The sequence below is a fragment of the Phyllostomus discolor genome, chromosome 5 (assembly GCF_004126475.2).
Source record: "Phyllostomus discolor isolate MPI-MPIP mPhyDis1 chromosome 5, mPhyDis1.pri.v3, whole genome shotgun sequence".
NCBI lineage: Eukaryota > Metazoa > Chordata > Mammalia > Chiroptera > Phyllostomidae > Phyllostomus > Phyllostomus discolor.
This window is the reverse complement of record NC_040907.2, coordinates 51,662,332-51,678,360: the sequence shown is the minus strand read 5'-3', so window position 1 is coordinate 51,678,360 and position 16,029 is coordinate 51,662,332. Positions and strand designations below refer to the sequence as shown.

General features: G+C 36.7%; 1 protein-coding gene across 1 annotated transcript in view; it reads right to left on the bottom strand.

The window, feature by feature from the left end:
- Positions 1 to 5,672: 5,672 nt before the first annotated feature.
- Positions 5,673 to 16,029, bottom strand: part of LRRC7 (leucine rich repeat containing 7) — a 464,523-nt gene continuing 454,166 nt past the window's right edge. Inside the window, exon 27 of the mRNA XM_028512216.2 lies at positions 5,673 to 8,093. Within this exon, the coding sequence (XP_028368017.2) occupies positions 7,986 to 8,093 (108 nt within the window). The 3' untranslated portion in view covers positions 5,673 to 7,985. The remainder of the gene's footprint in view (positions 8,094 to 16,029) is intronic.

Here is a 16,029-nt window from a genome sequence, read left to right as displayed (position 1 = left end):
CCCTCACATCTCCAGGCCCTGGGCCTCTGGTAAAATGAGGGAGCTGGGCCGATGGGCTCTAAGATGCCTGGAAGACCAAAACTGTGGCCCTGCAAGTTCAGCCTCAGACATTCACTTCTCTGAGAGGTTTCTGACACCTATATGCATGACTTCTTTCCAGAAGAGAAATAAAACCCAAACAAATCACAAGGATAGATATGATGTACTTTGATAAAATAAACAAAAGACACTTTTTAAACTTTTTTGGTGGTGTTAAGGTCCTTAGAACACATAAAAAGGAAATTAAACACAACAGCTGAAACAGCACTAAGAGCCTAAAAGGTCTTAGAAAAAAATGCTGAGGGAGGGAGGAGGATTGGGTTAAAAGGGAGAATTCAAAACAAACTCAGAACAGTAAATACATGGTGAAAGTGAAAGGTTTTTGGCTTAAGGTTAAATTGAACATCGACTTCCTGTTTAATTCAACATTTATTAAGTGCATTTGCGTGCCAAGCCTTTCATCCATTTAATCATTCTACAAATATTTCTTGAATACCTATTATGCTTCAGACACTATGACAGGCACTGAGGACACACAGTAAGCAACAGCAGATATGACCCCTGGAAGCTCTTCTATCGGGACTGGCTCTTTTGGATATTGTCAAATCCTTGCTCTCAAACTCTCAAGGAGCTTACATTTGAAAGGAGAGTAAGAACAAATACCAATTAACTATGACCTCAGATGGAATGTGATAAGTGCTATAAAATATGGAAAAATAATATAATGGTACTCGGGAAGAGAACTTTCTTCCAGTTAAGATTAGGGACAGTTTTTTTAAAAAAGATTTTATTTATTTATTTTTAGACAGAAGGGAAGTGAGGGAGAAAGAGAGGGAGAGAAACGTCAATGTGTGGTCGCCTCTCACATCCCCCTACTGGGGACCTGGCTTGCAACCCAGGCATGTGCCCTGACTGGGAATCGAAGCAATGACCCTTTGGTTTGCAGGCCAGCACTCAATCCACTGATCTATACCAGAGAGGACAAGATTAGGGACAGTTCTATGGTGGTGGTGATGTTTGAGCTGGACCTTGAAATTTGCATATAATTTTAATAACTTAAAGAGGGGAGAGGAGAGGAAGACCTTCCAGTAGGGAACCTGTGTGGACAAAGGCTGAGGTTGAAAAGCTCAGGGAAAATAAGGATTTCCAGGTGTGTCGAAACATGGAGTAGGTATATAGTGAAGGAGAAAAAAAAATCCAAGCAGTTCCTAGGTTCAGAGGATCAGAATTTCCTTGGAAGGAGAAAGAGACATCTATGGCATGTGGCTGTATGTGACTAAACACACACAGACAGTGTTTTCATGGGACGGGCCAAGCAGCATGGAGTAGAAATGTTCTTCAAGTCGCCTGAAGGAAGTGAAGTGCATAAACATAAAATGCAACCACCTCAATGACCATTCAACTCACGGCATTTCCAAGTGGGTCATTCTAATATTGGATCTTAGGGACTTCCATGTTCCCTGATAGTCTACAAGAGGCAGTGGTCACAGGAGAAACTTTATGGGGGCACTCAACGTAGAAGAATCGCTGCAGACAAACACCCCATGTCTTTTAAAGTGTTGACTTCTCTTTTTCCCATCATGTTGGGGGCATAAAGACACAGTACTGGGCCAGATCTAGGGGATATAATTTTTCATTACATTCTCTTTTTTCTTTAGAACGAACTGCCAAAATTCTCTTCTAAAGACTCAAGGGACTCTGGTTGCTACTTATCTTGTCCAGTAAGGTATCCACTAGCCTATCAAATATTGACCCAAATCCTAGCAAACATTCCTAATGGTCTCCCAAGGGCCACAGGACCTTGTAGGGAGACCTACCTATACCTCCAAATGGATCAACAATGCTCTGCCCCAAAAGAGATTTGATGAAAGATGCTGCCTCCTTTTGCAATGCATGAGTGGAGGGCCAGGACAAAGGAACTCACCACATTCTCTTGGGCTGTCTTTGATCTGGAAGTTCTCCCATCTTTCCACTTGATTGTGAGATTCTGTGCAGAGGAGATCATGTAATATCCCTTGGAGTGCCTGGTATATAGTTGATGCTCAAGAAATATTTATAAACTTTGCATTTAATGATTTTGTTATTTCCTCAATAAAATGCCACAGGTGTTTCGAATTTATGAATGGCATACCTTAGGCATCTGAGATTCAGCTACAATGATTGTTTTCCTGTGGAGGAAATAGGCAGTTTGCTGATGAAAAGTCTCTACTAAGGTATATAACTCTAGGTATAGAGATGCTTGACTATTTGTAGCTGCTTACTCATCATGGTATTTTAAAGAAGAAAAAACAGTAGCACAAACAATATAATTCTGCAACAGTGATAGTTTTAACCAAAAAAATATACGTACTTTCAAAACTAGAGAAAGATTGGTTGACCCATTTAACTTTTAGCTGAACATCCATTTGTATATACATGGAAAATTATGCTAGTTTAAAGAATGAAAAAAAGAAAAAGCTTTTTGGGTATTTTGAGGGGTGGGATTATGCTACACTGGAAAATCACACCTGTGGAAATTTGATCCATGGCTTTTCTTTGGGACAGGCCTACACTGTCCCCAGCCCCAGACTGAGGATGGCCACAGGGTCTCAGTGCTTTGTACATAAACACTGCACGGACTTTACAACCTTCCACTGTCTGAGGTGCTTCTATTAACAAAATAAGGCAAAAAAAAAAAGTGTCTTGCAGCCCAGCATAATACGGGGAAGTACTGGTGTAGCTGCAGTGAGATCCTTCTCATCTGTGCCTGCCTTACTGCCAGGCTAGTGCCCAAGAGGTTGTCACAAAGCATGAGCTGACTGTCCTGCAGCAGAGCCCAACTGAGGAAACCACCAGGTGAAGTAACACCTCTAAAGTTGGGACCAGTGAATTACTTCTCCTCCCTTGCTTCTTTTCTCTTACTTCCCATAGAACTGCTTTCAGGGAAGATTATGATAGTCACATAGTTAAAAACCTAGGGGATTCAATATTGTTAGCTTTTCATTTATTCTTTTAAGCCAAATCTTAGAGTGGACTTTTCTCTTAATTTATCAGAAATCTCCGAATTCTCCAAAGTGGAAAAGTTTCTGACGTATACCTCCATGATAGAGTTTTTCCAAACCTTCTGTTGCAGACAGTGTCAGAGAGTGGAGGAAGTTTGGAACCTGTCCCAATAACAGCTAAGAGGAGGCTCAGAGAAGGTCCTCGGTTAAAATTTGACATTTTAAAATCAGAAGTGGAATCAAAGTTCTGCTAAGGCACTGCCACCCTCACCCTTGTGCACAAGCTTGTCAGAGACATGATGGGTGCTCTGCTTGGTTAGAGCTATGATTCCAGGCTCCTTGAGCACCCAGGACAGGTTCTCCCAAACTGGAGGCTGGGATTGTCAGTTACTCAAGGGTCTCGAACAGCTAGAACTCTAAAGGGGCCTCCTATCCTTGTGTCAGTAGGATAGAAGCAGCCACCCATGTCTTTGGAACATTAGGGTGAGTTGGGTATGTAGAAGCAACAGCAGCAGTGAAGAGAGGCCAGTTTTACACACAAGAAACACAAAAACCCAGAAGGTTCAGCATATAACTAGAAAACTTGGTTGCTTCTGTCTTACTTTTATATGGTGAGATGTTTTGGAAAATACAGGGTCCAGCAGAAGTAAGGCCTCCTTGAGTGTGGTTGGTAGAGTAATAATAAGGGGAGCATAATTTATAGTTTTAATTTGACCATTTCACCTAAAATGTCATATGGTGTGCTGGAGTGTGATGTTGTGATGTTAAGGAATCACTTGCTTATTATTTTGTAATGAGAAATTTTATAATAAAAATCAGGAGCGTTATTTGTGCCTGACCCTGTATATTTTCTGAATAGTTTAGATTAAATGGAGCTCAAAGGGTGCAAAGGAGAGTCGAAGCCCAATACCTCCTGTAACATTAACCCACATGTTTTCTAGAGTGCTCACTTATTCTTCCACAGCTCACATTCTCTCTTCTTGCGACGATGTATTAGTATAGTTGGGGATGGTCTTGTTGAAATGGGAAAATATTCTGGGCCAAGGCAGGATTTTTTTTTTTTAAATAAAAGGCAGTTGTATTGCTAAGGAGAAAAGGTCATGCAAGTGAGCTCAAATCTGAAGATTTCCTTCTAACTCCTAGAGGACATGACAACTGCAACCGTAACAGAGGGCACATCATCAACCCAGTGTTGGAACATTTTATTAAGCCTCAGAGAGATCTAGCATTTCTGTGAGAGAAACTTTACTGGAACTTCCACCCTGCTCTTCTTGTACCAGATGAAGAACCCATCTTCTTCACTTGCTGGATTTAATTATTGGCATCTCTTTTGACTGACCCAGAGTTTCAATAAACCTGCTGCTAGGTCAGCATATCAAGAATCAGTCAGACATGTCTGATTAAAATTACCAAAGACCTTTAAAGCGGGAGGTCCTATCCCAGCGTGGATTTTCATCTGGTGGCGCTGCACTGTTGCCTCAGGGTAAGAGTGTGTTCATTAGAACAGACGTTATTCATCTGTGTGCTGACGAGGGGCAGACATCAGGTGCAGACAGTGTAAACAGCCGGTGGAAAGACAAGTTAGCAGACGCACTATGTTTTTCAAAGCTTTAAATCATGGTGGAAATACTAAATAGATTTTACGATTCAAAGTAAAATGCTTTTCTGGCTTCCTTCATCCAATCATTTTGGTAAATCCAGATACTTTTCACTTAATATTTGAATATATAAATCCAATTTCTTCAGTGTTTTTCCTCCCTCTGAATATCCTCTTTTTAGCTCTTCTGGTAAAATATATTTCAGTCCTAGCTTCAATAAGCAATTATATTAGTGATACATGTGTAATCATCTTCAAGATAAAAAAATTGTTTTTAATAAAAACAAGATATGTCATCCCCTCTTTAAAACTGCTTTCCAAGGTGGTAATCCAAGGTAAGACCCAGAAACAACCAGGATTGTTTAATGTCCATATAATTACAATTCTAATAAACTGGGACACACATATATTTTATAGGTTTCAATGAACAATAAAATAGCATGATGTAAATATTTGTAGTCATACTGACTTTGATTAATCTTTGTCAAAAGTATATTGATATTTTGAAATTATTATGTTTCTTTAGGTGATATGGAATTATGGTAAGAGAGCTTTTGTGACAACATATTATAAGCCATGTAAATAGTTTTAAAAATTGTCCACTAATACCTATTTGGCCTGCAAAATCTGCAGCAATTCTACTAATGATTTTCAGTGCTGGTTCTTTCCACCTCTGATCTTTTTCCTTCCCCTCATTGTGTCTTATTGATTGATCCATCTGATACAGACAGCTCCCTCAGCAGGAAGATTCCAACACAAATCAAAGACAAAGAGGTAGGTTCTCTTGGAGCCATTATGAATTCCACTTGTTGTTGACTTCTGTTTTTAAAGGAATGCCCTTAACCTTTTTTTTTGTTTTTGCTCTCATTAACATAAACCAGATTTTTATTTCAGGCAGTAACCCCAGTTACTCCAAAAGAAAAGTCAATAGTCAAAAATCAGTGTATTATTGGCTTTGATCACCTATGGAATCAATTAGATCCCCTCCCCCCTTAAATGCATAGTGTTTGGGGTTTGTTTTATTTTATTTTTTTAAACTCAGTCAACCTAAAAAAAATGTCTCTTTTTGTTATCACCTGCCTTTTCTCAGTATGCAGCTTGGCAGTGCAATTGACAAAGGGGGCTTTGGCAATCAGATTTCTTTTCCGGTTGGTTATAGGTTCCTTTTCTCTTTTCCTCATTTCTGAATGGCAGAACAGGAAGGATTAAAGCATTGGCTAAGACAATGCTGTCACCTCAGCAGTGGCAGAGATTCTTTAAGGTCAGGGTCCTCTCAGCTTTGTGCCTCAGAAGCATCTCCTGAAGCCCGGGGGTTGATGTGGAAACCTGGCATAAGAAGAAAAGCTTGGGATGCCCTATATCTGCATTGAAAGATTAAACAAAACTTATGGGATGATTTGAGTTGCTTCATTGCCACCAAACTACACCCTTCTGTTTGTTTTTTCTTTAAGTGATCTTGTGAGGCCAGAGAGATCTTGTATCTTGATTAATGATGATCATCCTAAAATCGCAGCTGGATATGGTGGTTTGGTACAAGTTTTTGACAAAGAAAATTAGGCTCTGAAAAACATTTCTCATCAGAAACTGTAAATATATTAAAATGCATTTAAAAGTTACTTCTGGGAAACATATTAAATAGGCCAATCATTTAATCATTCATTAAATGTCAAACTCTATAAAATCATGGTATAATGTCATCCTGACATAAAGCAACATCAAAATTAGTGCATCATCTATAAAGTGAAGTATCATTTGCCTTCAAGTGACAAATTCTACTGCCAAAAAAATACCACTATACTTCTAATAAGTGACATTCATTTTAATAGACCCTACAAAAATACAGTATTTTCAATGTCCCCATAAAACATTTAACTTACAAATATTATTCTCAGAGCTTCAGTGACATCAATATGGGATACTACTGTGAAAATTCTACTAGAGTACTTGAAATTCTAGTATGTAAATTTATTATATATATTTAAAAAAAGTTATATGAGAGAGAATTCCTACAACCAACTCCAGGATATTATTCTGAAATTCCAAATTAGTATTTTAATCAAATTAATGACTGACACATAAAATAAGTGTGTTTAAAGGATTATAAAATGAATCGATCTTTTATTGAGGGAAACAGTTCTAATGTAAAAATAATGAAATCTATATGAGCTATGCTTGTCATTCTCTCCAGTGAGACAAAACTCAGGATTTTATATACTTTGAAACTTTTTTGAAACAAAAGTACTTTCTCTATTTCCTCCCACAAAAACAGGCACTGAAATTAATAATACAGGTAGACTATAGCTCTGAGAAATTATATTTGAAGTTTCGTATTTAAATACCAAAGTTTTAAAATTTCCCACCATAACTTTCTAACATCAGTCTTTCTCAATAATAAATTTTATCAGTCCCCAAAACTCATTTAAAATTATTTAAAAGTAGCAAATTAGATAGAGCAACACACAAATAAATTCCACATTTACAAGTAAAGAAATCACAGGGCTACAGTTTATAATCAATATAAACTTGAAAGAAACAAAGCAATACCTCTCCTGCCACCCATCACTCACTGCTTCAGTTCGTGGTGAAAAGGTTTCTCTGTAATGACCTTTAGTCTGTCATGTACGGCAATTAGCTAAAGGCATTGAATAGTTTGTTCTGTTTTTATTCAGGTCCCAGAGATAAATGGCTAATTTATGAAATATTTCACTCTGTTATGAGAATTTAGCAAATGAATATGGAACCAAATATAAACACTTTATTCCATATGTACAGTTACTTTCATAAGGCATTATCATGTAATTTTTATGGAAAAAGATTCAATATAGTAAAGTCTTATTTTAAGATATATTTTCTTTCTCAATCCCAGATGTTTAGTTTATGAAAATATTGTTTTGCTCTGTATTCTTTTTGTGTATATGCCAACATATATCTTGTGCTAGAAATATTTTATGGGAATTACAATTTTTAGTATTTTCATCTCTTCTATATAAAGGCATATACAACGTTGAGGCAGTGTTTCTGATGGAGAGCAGAATTTGTAAAGAGCATGTGTGTGCTTCCGTGCTTCTGAAATCATATGAAATCCACTTGGAGAAGAAACTTATGTGGTTAAAAAAAAACAAAAACAAAAACAAAACTGCACCAATGCACAGCCAGAGGCTGACAATTAAAACTAATACATAACCACATGAACATCATATTTATATAGTTAACAATTTTAAGGATGATCAGTGCTAACATATAGTATAATACATTTGGCACTAATATTTGCCATTGGTCCAGCAATTGGCAAAATTTGTTTCTATGTATAAATTTATTTTTGAACATTAGGTCTGGCTAGACGTATCTTCACTATTTATAAAAAATATTTAGACAGTAAGCTCACGTTGAATAACTAGGTCTACTGTGTTCTGGAAACTCTTCAGTAGTAATACAGCTTTTTCATGTTCCATATGTACAAAACTATGTCCATTTGCCTGTGAACATGCAAATAAAACAGGGTAATCAATGCAAGATACTGGTTTATCACTTCATCATAGTTTCTAATCATACAATTCAAGGGAGTATTGAACAACCAAACGTTATCGGTTTAAAAATTCACAGTAGAATTGCAACTATGGAAACAACTAATTAATTTCACCCAGCTTCCACTCAGTTTATTAATTCAACCAATACTTACCAAGTACCTAGTATGTCCTACCTAGGGCTGTCCTAGTGTGTCCTTAGCCACTGTGCTAATTATAGAGATACACTGGTGAAAAACAGATGCACTTGAAATATAGCCGTTCAGTTTTGTTGTTGTTCTGATTTGTTTTGGTTTTGCAGGAACTTAGTTGAGATGGTTTTGAAGTGTCCAAAAGACCACTGTCTTGTTACAAATCACTGATACAAACTCACCAGCATTGTTAAATATTTAAGTAAGGGAAAACATGACTGGACATTGACAATATAGTTATATCTTATTCTGACTCACTTGAAAGTTCTTAGTCAGTACATTTTTATGTTAAAGACATCATTTTCTATTTCCCACATTGCTAAATGCAAGTATATTCATTATCTACAGCCAGTGGTTCTCAATCCCATCCAATGCAGCTAAGCGATCCATCCCTCAGGGATAAAGCACACTGACATTAGTGACAGTGGACATGCCTGCCGTCTTCTAGGTAAGATCCTCAGATGATGCAGATGAAGGCCAAAGTAAAACACAACCTTCCTGGTAGCCTGAACCTCAGCTGATTTGGAAGACTCAGCCCAATTGGCTGGTTGGCAAAGTACAGGTAATAGAGCCAGTTAACTGGTCGGGTTTTCCGATTTTCAGTTGGAAGATATTAATTTGGGGCACTCATTTCCCTTATGATTTTACTTTTTTATGCTTCTGAAAGTATAATTAATATTTCAAATAACCACTCAAGCTACTTCACTACATTGGCTTTTTTGAAGTTAAAACAGCAGCCCACCTCTAGCAATACTGAATGACCTTTGTAACTTAGGCAAACATTGTCTGCTTACTTCTATTTTATCACTAGTTCTTTAAAGTTGGTTGGCTAATGATATGATAAAGATGGCCCTAAAATATTGACTTTTTTAAACCAAACTACATCTACGAATAAGGAAAATACTAAGAAACAAAAATGTAAATGCATGGAAATCTGTGTACAAATTTATTTTAAGTGAAAGAATCTGTTTCTCTCTCTATATGTTCTTTAATAAGAATTACTTGATGAAAATGCCCATTAAAGTTGGCACTGGCTGTTTCAGTGGCAGGAAATAGTAGCTGAGTAAAACTCTGGGAGTGTTAACCACACAACTGGGTTTCATTTGGTGTTACTTTGATCAGACAGTGATGTGAAGAAGAGAGTATCATATGGTACATGCTGCTTTTTTTACCCTCATCCTGTTTTTGACATCAGGAAAGTAGCAAACTCAGGTGAAATATACAGGGTGGAGCAAAAGTAGGTTTATAGTTGTTGGTATGGAAAATAATACAATAAGTAATAATCATAAAGTTGCATACTCATAGTTGTAAACCTCCCTTTTCCTGATCCTGTGTGTTTATCCCACTTTAGTTTTGCAGGTTATACAAACTACCTGAATGCCTTAAATTTGAGCTAGAGGCATGCTTTAATTTTGAAATTAAAATTTAACTTCAATCATGAAATTCTTGGATATCAGATCTTAAAAAATCTTTGAGAGTACTCTGACTTATCTATCTGTAAACTTAAAACCTAAAATTGCAATGAACTCAACACTGCCTGAGAACTTTTAAGGCCTTGTTCAAAATTTAAATATCTCTGTGTTCTGGGGTAAGGAATGCTCTGGTATTTGGAGGCTGTGAATGGTTTACTGCCCACGATCAGGTCTGGCTATGGTTTTAGGTCTCAAAATAACACTGGTGTTAGGACATAAGTGGCACAAAACCCTGATGGCAAATTAATCATGGCTGTTCATTTTGAATGCTATTTTTATTAAATGATCTTTAAAGAAGGATAGTCCACTTCTGCCATGTCGAATGTTTCACTTTTTTCCATCAAAAAGGTCTGTTGTATCTGTGCCCCAGGTGTTGTGTCAGGCACTGGGGAGAGAAAGCAAGAAAGATGAAACAGGGAGGCTCTCATCAGAGGTGTCCCTCCGCAAGGGGACATAAGCCATGGGCATAACTAAAAAAAATGCAGAAAATGCATTACACATAGTAAGCACTCAGCAAGCATATGATGAATTAAAGGAACATCAGAAGAGGTAAATAAAGTACTAGGGTAGCTCAGCAGAAGGAAAAGAGGAGGAAACATTTCCAAGGAGCCTGTTTCTCTGAGATATTTAACCAAAGAGTTTCTTGGTGCTCAACATCCGGCAAGTGTGATTATCAAGAGATCACTAGTCCTTGTCTTGGTTCAAGCCTGGAGTCTCCTCCAGTCCTGGACATGGAACAGGTGGATATTTCAAGTATATTGTGCAACCATCTATGCAGCAAAAAGAGTTTTAAGGTGATATATATAATCATTTTTGTGAGAATTAAAAAATAATAATACCTGTGAGTTTAGACCGTGGACTTTAGCAGAAGAAACAACCATAAAAATAAGCTAATGTGGAGGGTAAGTTAACCCACAGATCCTTTTCTTCAAAAGGAAGAGAGAAAGCCCAATACATAAAACATTTAGGCAGAACTCTTGTGGAGAGATAGAGAGAGCGAGAGGATGAGAAAGCCAGGGTCCAAGGTGAGAGTTGGAGTGGGGATTCCACCCAGAGACTGGTTTGCTTGCCAACACCTTCCAACCACGGTTTTTATTATTGTTTCTCTCAATACAACAGTGAAATAATAAGACTACAATTGCTTCAGTGATTTGAATGGGCATTTGCTTGATCATGATAAAATAATGAACACAAATATCCTTAAAATTGTTACTATATCACCTCCTAACATAATTCTGTTCTTTAAGTGGTTGCAAAGCTGTATTTTAGATTCCTACCAGAATTAATTTATTTCAAAAATACTAGTAGAAATAATATTTAGTGCTAAATTAGAAGAGCTAATTTACAGAAGAGCTTACTCTTATAGTTTTAACTCTAGCTTGAGTTCTACCCATTTGTGAGCCTTCTCTCTCAAAAGGAGAATATCCACTTGGGCAGTGCCAGGAAACTTGAGAGGAAACAGATTCAAAAGGAGGAAACGTCTAAGGGTAGAATCTGTAAATTTGGCACTTGATTAAACAAAGGAATAACAACAAACAAATATCAAATTGTGACACCCTGAGCAGAAAATGGAAACCCTGGCATAACAGGAAAGCTTGGTTGGGAAGATGATGCAGGCTGTGGTACTGGCGATGCATGCCACTGAAATGTTGATCATAGATTTAGAAGTGAGAGGATGGAGTTCAGGAAGGAGGTAAGAGTGGCAGCATTAGCCATAGAAGTAAGGTTGCATTGCAGCTTGGTTTTAACCACATGAAATGCTGAGAGATTTATCAGCAAATAAGTTTAAAGGGAGCAGGTGAAAGGAGGGAAATCTGACTAGGGAGCAGGGATGGGTCTAGGCAGCACTGGAGACATAGAGAAGAATGAAAGGTAGTGTTTGCTGTTGACCTGGGCTCCCAGGAAAACCCACCTGAAGTGAGGGAGAGAGAGGTGAAACAGGTCCTCATACCTTCCTAAGGATGGCAGAAATCTGGCTGTAGCCCGATGGCCTAACTAAAGGACAGGGACCAATGCATTGAGGGGAGGGGATGGGAAACCTGGGTTCCTAAGAAATCCAGGTAGGTGGAGAGCCAGCAAGAGTCTTTCTGAAGGGAATCAACTACAGTGCTCATAAAGAGAGCAGGAAGTCCTAGAGAACCAAGTACTTTCTAGTGGCCCCAATTAAACCTAACTTTCTGTACCACTGAGGAAAAGGCATATCCAGGTTAATTCTGGCGTTGAAACTGGGTCAGTTCCCAATGAACGAGGCTTAAAGATGTCCAGAACCACAGTTGAGGTTCCGATTCAAGGCAAGGGAGACTCTTTGTATAAGTTAGCTTTTACTATAACTTTAAAGACTCAGCTTTTAGTTTTAATGCTTTATAAGTACACATGAAGGTTGGAAACACAAACATAGAGCTGATTTCCCAGCAGAAAATATCAGACTGGTAAATTAGATCACTGAGTCAGATAAACACTGGGACTCTATCTGTAGTTCCAGTCCCCCTTGAAATGTTCTAGCTCTAAGCCAGTATGTTGGTGAACCTCAGGAGGCCTGTTTTAAAAGGCCACAACTAGAGACTGCCTGGGAATGGTTTCAGAATAATAGGACTCTGAAAGACCAGAAAGCCTATCATTTTAGAAAGGTATGAAATATTAAATAAATGGATATATGTCGCATGCATGGGACAGGGCCTGGCACTTCACCCAAGCAATCAATAAACATTAGCTCTCGCTATTAATATTACCTCACTATTGCTTTCTTGAAATTAAGAAATATGATTTTCATTAAGCCCTGAGAATAGAAGAACAAAATGTCAGAGGAAGGAAATTTTGTTTCTTGTTTAGTTAAGCCTAACTTTTTTAAAAGATGAAAATGTAAAGATCAGAGAGGTTACATGATATACCCAAGCTCACACAGTTAGTGGCTAGGTAGGAATTCACATCAGAATAGTTAAATCTTTGTATGTTGACTCAGTTTCTTTCATTGGATGTTGTGAGGTTGTTACAAATGTTTTAGGCTCATTAAATGAATTCACTGTTTAATATTAATTCAGCTACTTCTTTTTTTCTTTTGTTAAAGGTGACCTGGGTTTTTAAAAAAAGATTTTATTTATTTATTTTTAGAGAGAGGGGAAGGGAAGGAGAAAGAGAGGGAGAGAAACATCAGTGTGTGGTTGCCTCTCACATGCCCCAAACTAGGGACCTGGCCCACAACCCAGGCACATGCCCTGACTGGGAATTGAACTGGCAACCCTTTAGTTCACAGGCCTACACTCAATCCATTGAGTTACACCAGCCAGGGCCAAATTCAGTTATTTCTTGATATAGAATATTATGTTAGATTTGATGCCAGGGTATGCAATGACAGAGGGAGTTGGAAGAGGAGTTTGAACAGAAGAAGAAAGAATCCCAGTTGTAGAGAACTTTCTTCTTCCATTCTTAGGACAGAAGAATGAAGTGAATCTATATTGTTTGTTGAAATGAATATGGGTGTTTGGCTTATATCTCGAGCAGTTCAGACAGGAAATCAGAATTATGTTACTGCATTTGTGTCGGGCTTTCCAATTAAAACGAAGACCAGAAAAATCACAATATTTCAAACAGTAAGGGTTTGTGGTTGTTTCAAGTGTGGATAGAAGAGCTGAGGAAATAAAGGCAATAATGGGTGATGTTAACTACAGAGTATAAATCCAATAATGCTTTGAAAAAAATAAATGCATATACTTTACACTTATGCATTTAACATTTTGAATATATGTATTATAATAATGCAAAAGATGAGTTGAAGAACACATGCTAAATTAATAAAGTTTTGAAATATATTGTCACATTTGACTACATATATTTTTATATATACAGTCTATCATGGATTATAATACAATGTGTGTGATTTTGAGGAAATTGTGAGTAATAAAAATAAGAAATAAATGAATGGCTTATTAAGTTGAAGTAAAGCTAATAAGAAAACAACCCAGGAAAGAAAAGATATTCTGAAAATTGTATCTTTTAAGATATGTAATTAGTGGGTTTCTGGCTTTAGCTGATTTGAAATGTAAAGGAACACACTTTACTACACTAGTAACACCTTGTTATTTCTAGAAGACCTCCTTCTTTATTTTAATTCTCCTTAACATCTTTGCCAAAGATGTGTTTTAATTGCCCTTTTCCATGATTTAGACATGGAAAGATGGAGGGGTAATGAAAATAATATGTGTAATTCCAACAAAAAGCAGAGCTTTGTGATTACAGTTCATCAATTTCCTGTGAAACATTCTGAGTTTCTGGATTTCATCCTCTTGCTTCTTCCTGGATTTATCTTTGATTTCCTTCTGGTCAATGTTTTGTTAAGTGAATACATTATGGGTGTTTATATTGCAAATATTCTCTAGATGATGTGTAATTCTCCTAGGAATTCTGTTCTATTCTTATTATTCAGAGCTATAAACTTAGAAAGAGTCTCTGAGAAAGCTTGGCCACAGCACTGGTGACATTATCCAATAAGGACAGAATGACTCTTTTTAGAATCCAAAAAAGATACAGTGTTAGAGGTATAGACATGTGGTTTTTGTTTGATTTAATCTCACAATCAAGGGGAAAATCATTTAAAGTGTCAGTGCACATGTACTTTATACATTAGATATACATTAATGCATTAATAGCTTATACTCCAAATGCTTATCGTTCTTGAGATGAGGAACAACTGAAAATACAGTGACCACATTGGAACTATAAAGGCAGACTTTCATGTTGTCTAATTCTGACAGCTAGGTATTATCAGAAACAGTGGGAGTCTTAGATAATTACAGTTATGTTTCATATTGACTAGCTGGAATTAATTCTCATTTCAGAATTTTAAACTGGTGGAATATTGTCATTAAATATTGGGATATATATAGGACTCAGCAGACTGCATTATCAATACTACATTGATTTGATGGCAAGTCATTTAAAAATTTTTTCTTTCTATTAAAAATCTGAACTATAGGCCTTAAAGTCTTAGAGAGTTCATATGAAAAATTTACATTGCACTTTTTAAATGTTAGAAAGTTTGAAGTCTTAGTGCATTTACTGTAGCATTAAAAAATCTTCATAGAATAAAACATGGGTAAGAATTTCTCTTCTGTCTTAAGTGCACACAAGTAGAGCTTGAATGTTTCATGAATTCAGGCTTGAAAAAGACACAGCAAGATAGCATAGACTCAAGTGAAGACTTTGTGAATCGTTTGTATAGAAATTCATCTGTAGAACTGATAATAAAGACATGTACTTGTTTATTTGCTCTGATTTTAGAATGGCTGTTTTCTTCTTATCAAACACATTGAATGAACATTTCTAACAAATGAATTCCCTACCTTTGTTTGCAAAAGAGGCCCTAAGGATCTACATTTTATTCTTTTTACTTTCATCAGGAAAAGAATAACAGCAAAATCAGCCTCTCATTTTCAGAGGGCTCTTTGTTTTGGCGTCTGTTTTGGAGAAGAACTTGGTCTTAAAAGAAGACAGACCAGGAGTTCATTTTTATTAAGTGTTTGATAGGTCTTTCCTGTCACTCTTCCTCCTTTATTTTCTTTTCTTTGTAATTACAGACTAGGCTCTGTAAAGTCAGGAACTTTGTTACATTCCCCATTGTTCACGTTGCTTGATACAATAGTTTGCACACAGTGGGCACTTAATGTGCATTTTCCAAATATATAAATAGAAAATATGATGACTATGATGTTATCAGTAACAGCCACAGTAGCATCTGCATTATATAGTGGAAGAAGCTCCAATAAGTTATTTAATGTCTGCCAATAATAGATATCTTGCAGGTTTGTTGCATGATATAATGAGACAGCATAGATGATTTATTATTATTATTTTTATTTTTGTCTTCAGCTGAGGATATTTTTTCATTGTTTATAGAAAGAGAGGAAGGGAAAGAGAGAAATATTGATGTGAGAAAGAGCATCAGTTGGTTGCTTCCTATATGTTCCCAGACTGCAGATTGAACCAGCAAACTTTCTGCTATGGGACGATGTTCCAACCAACTGAGCCATACCAGCCAGGGCATTAATATTTTAATTTCAGCCACATTATGGACTTTAGAGACAGCCCAATGAACTTAACTTGTCTTTATTGGTTTTCATGTTTTATTTAATACTTACCATATTATTTTTTGATTTGCAAAAAGTATAATGTTTCTCAACTTTTTTAGTAATCTGTGCTGAAATTTGTAGATTATGAACAAAATGAAATGGA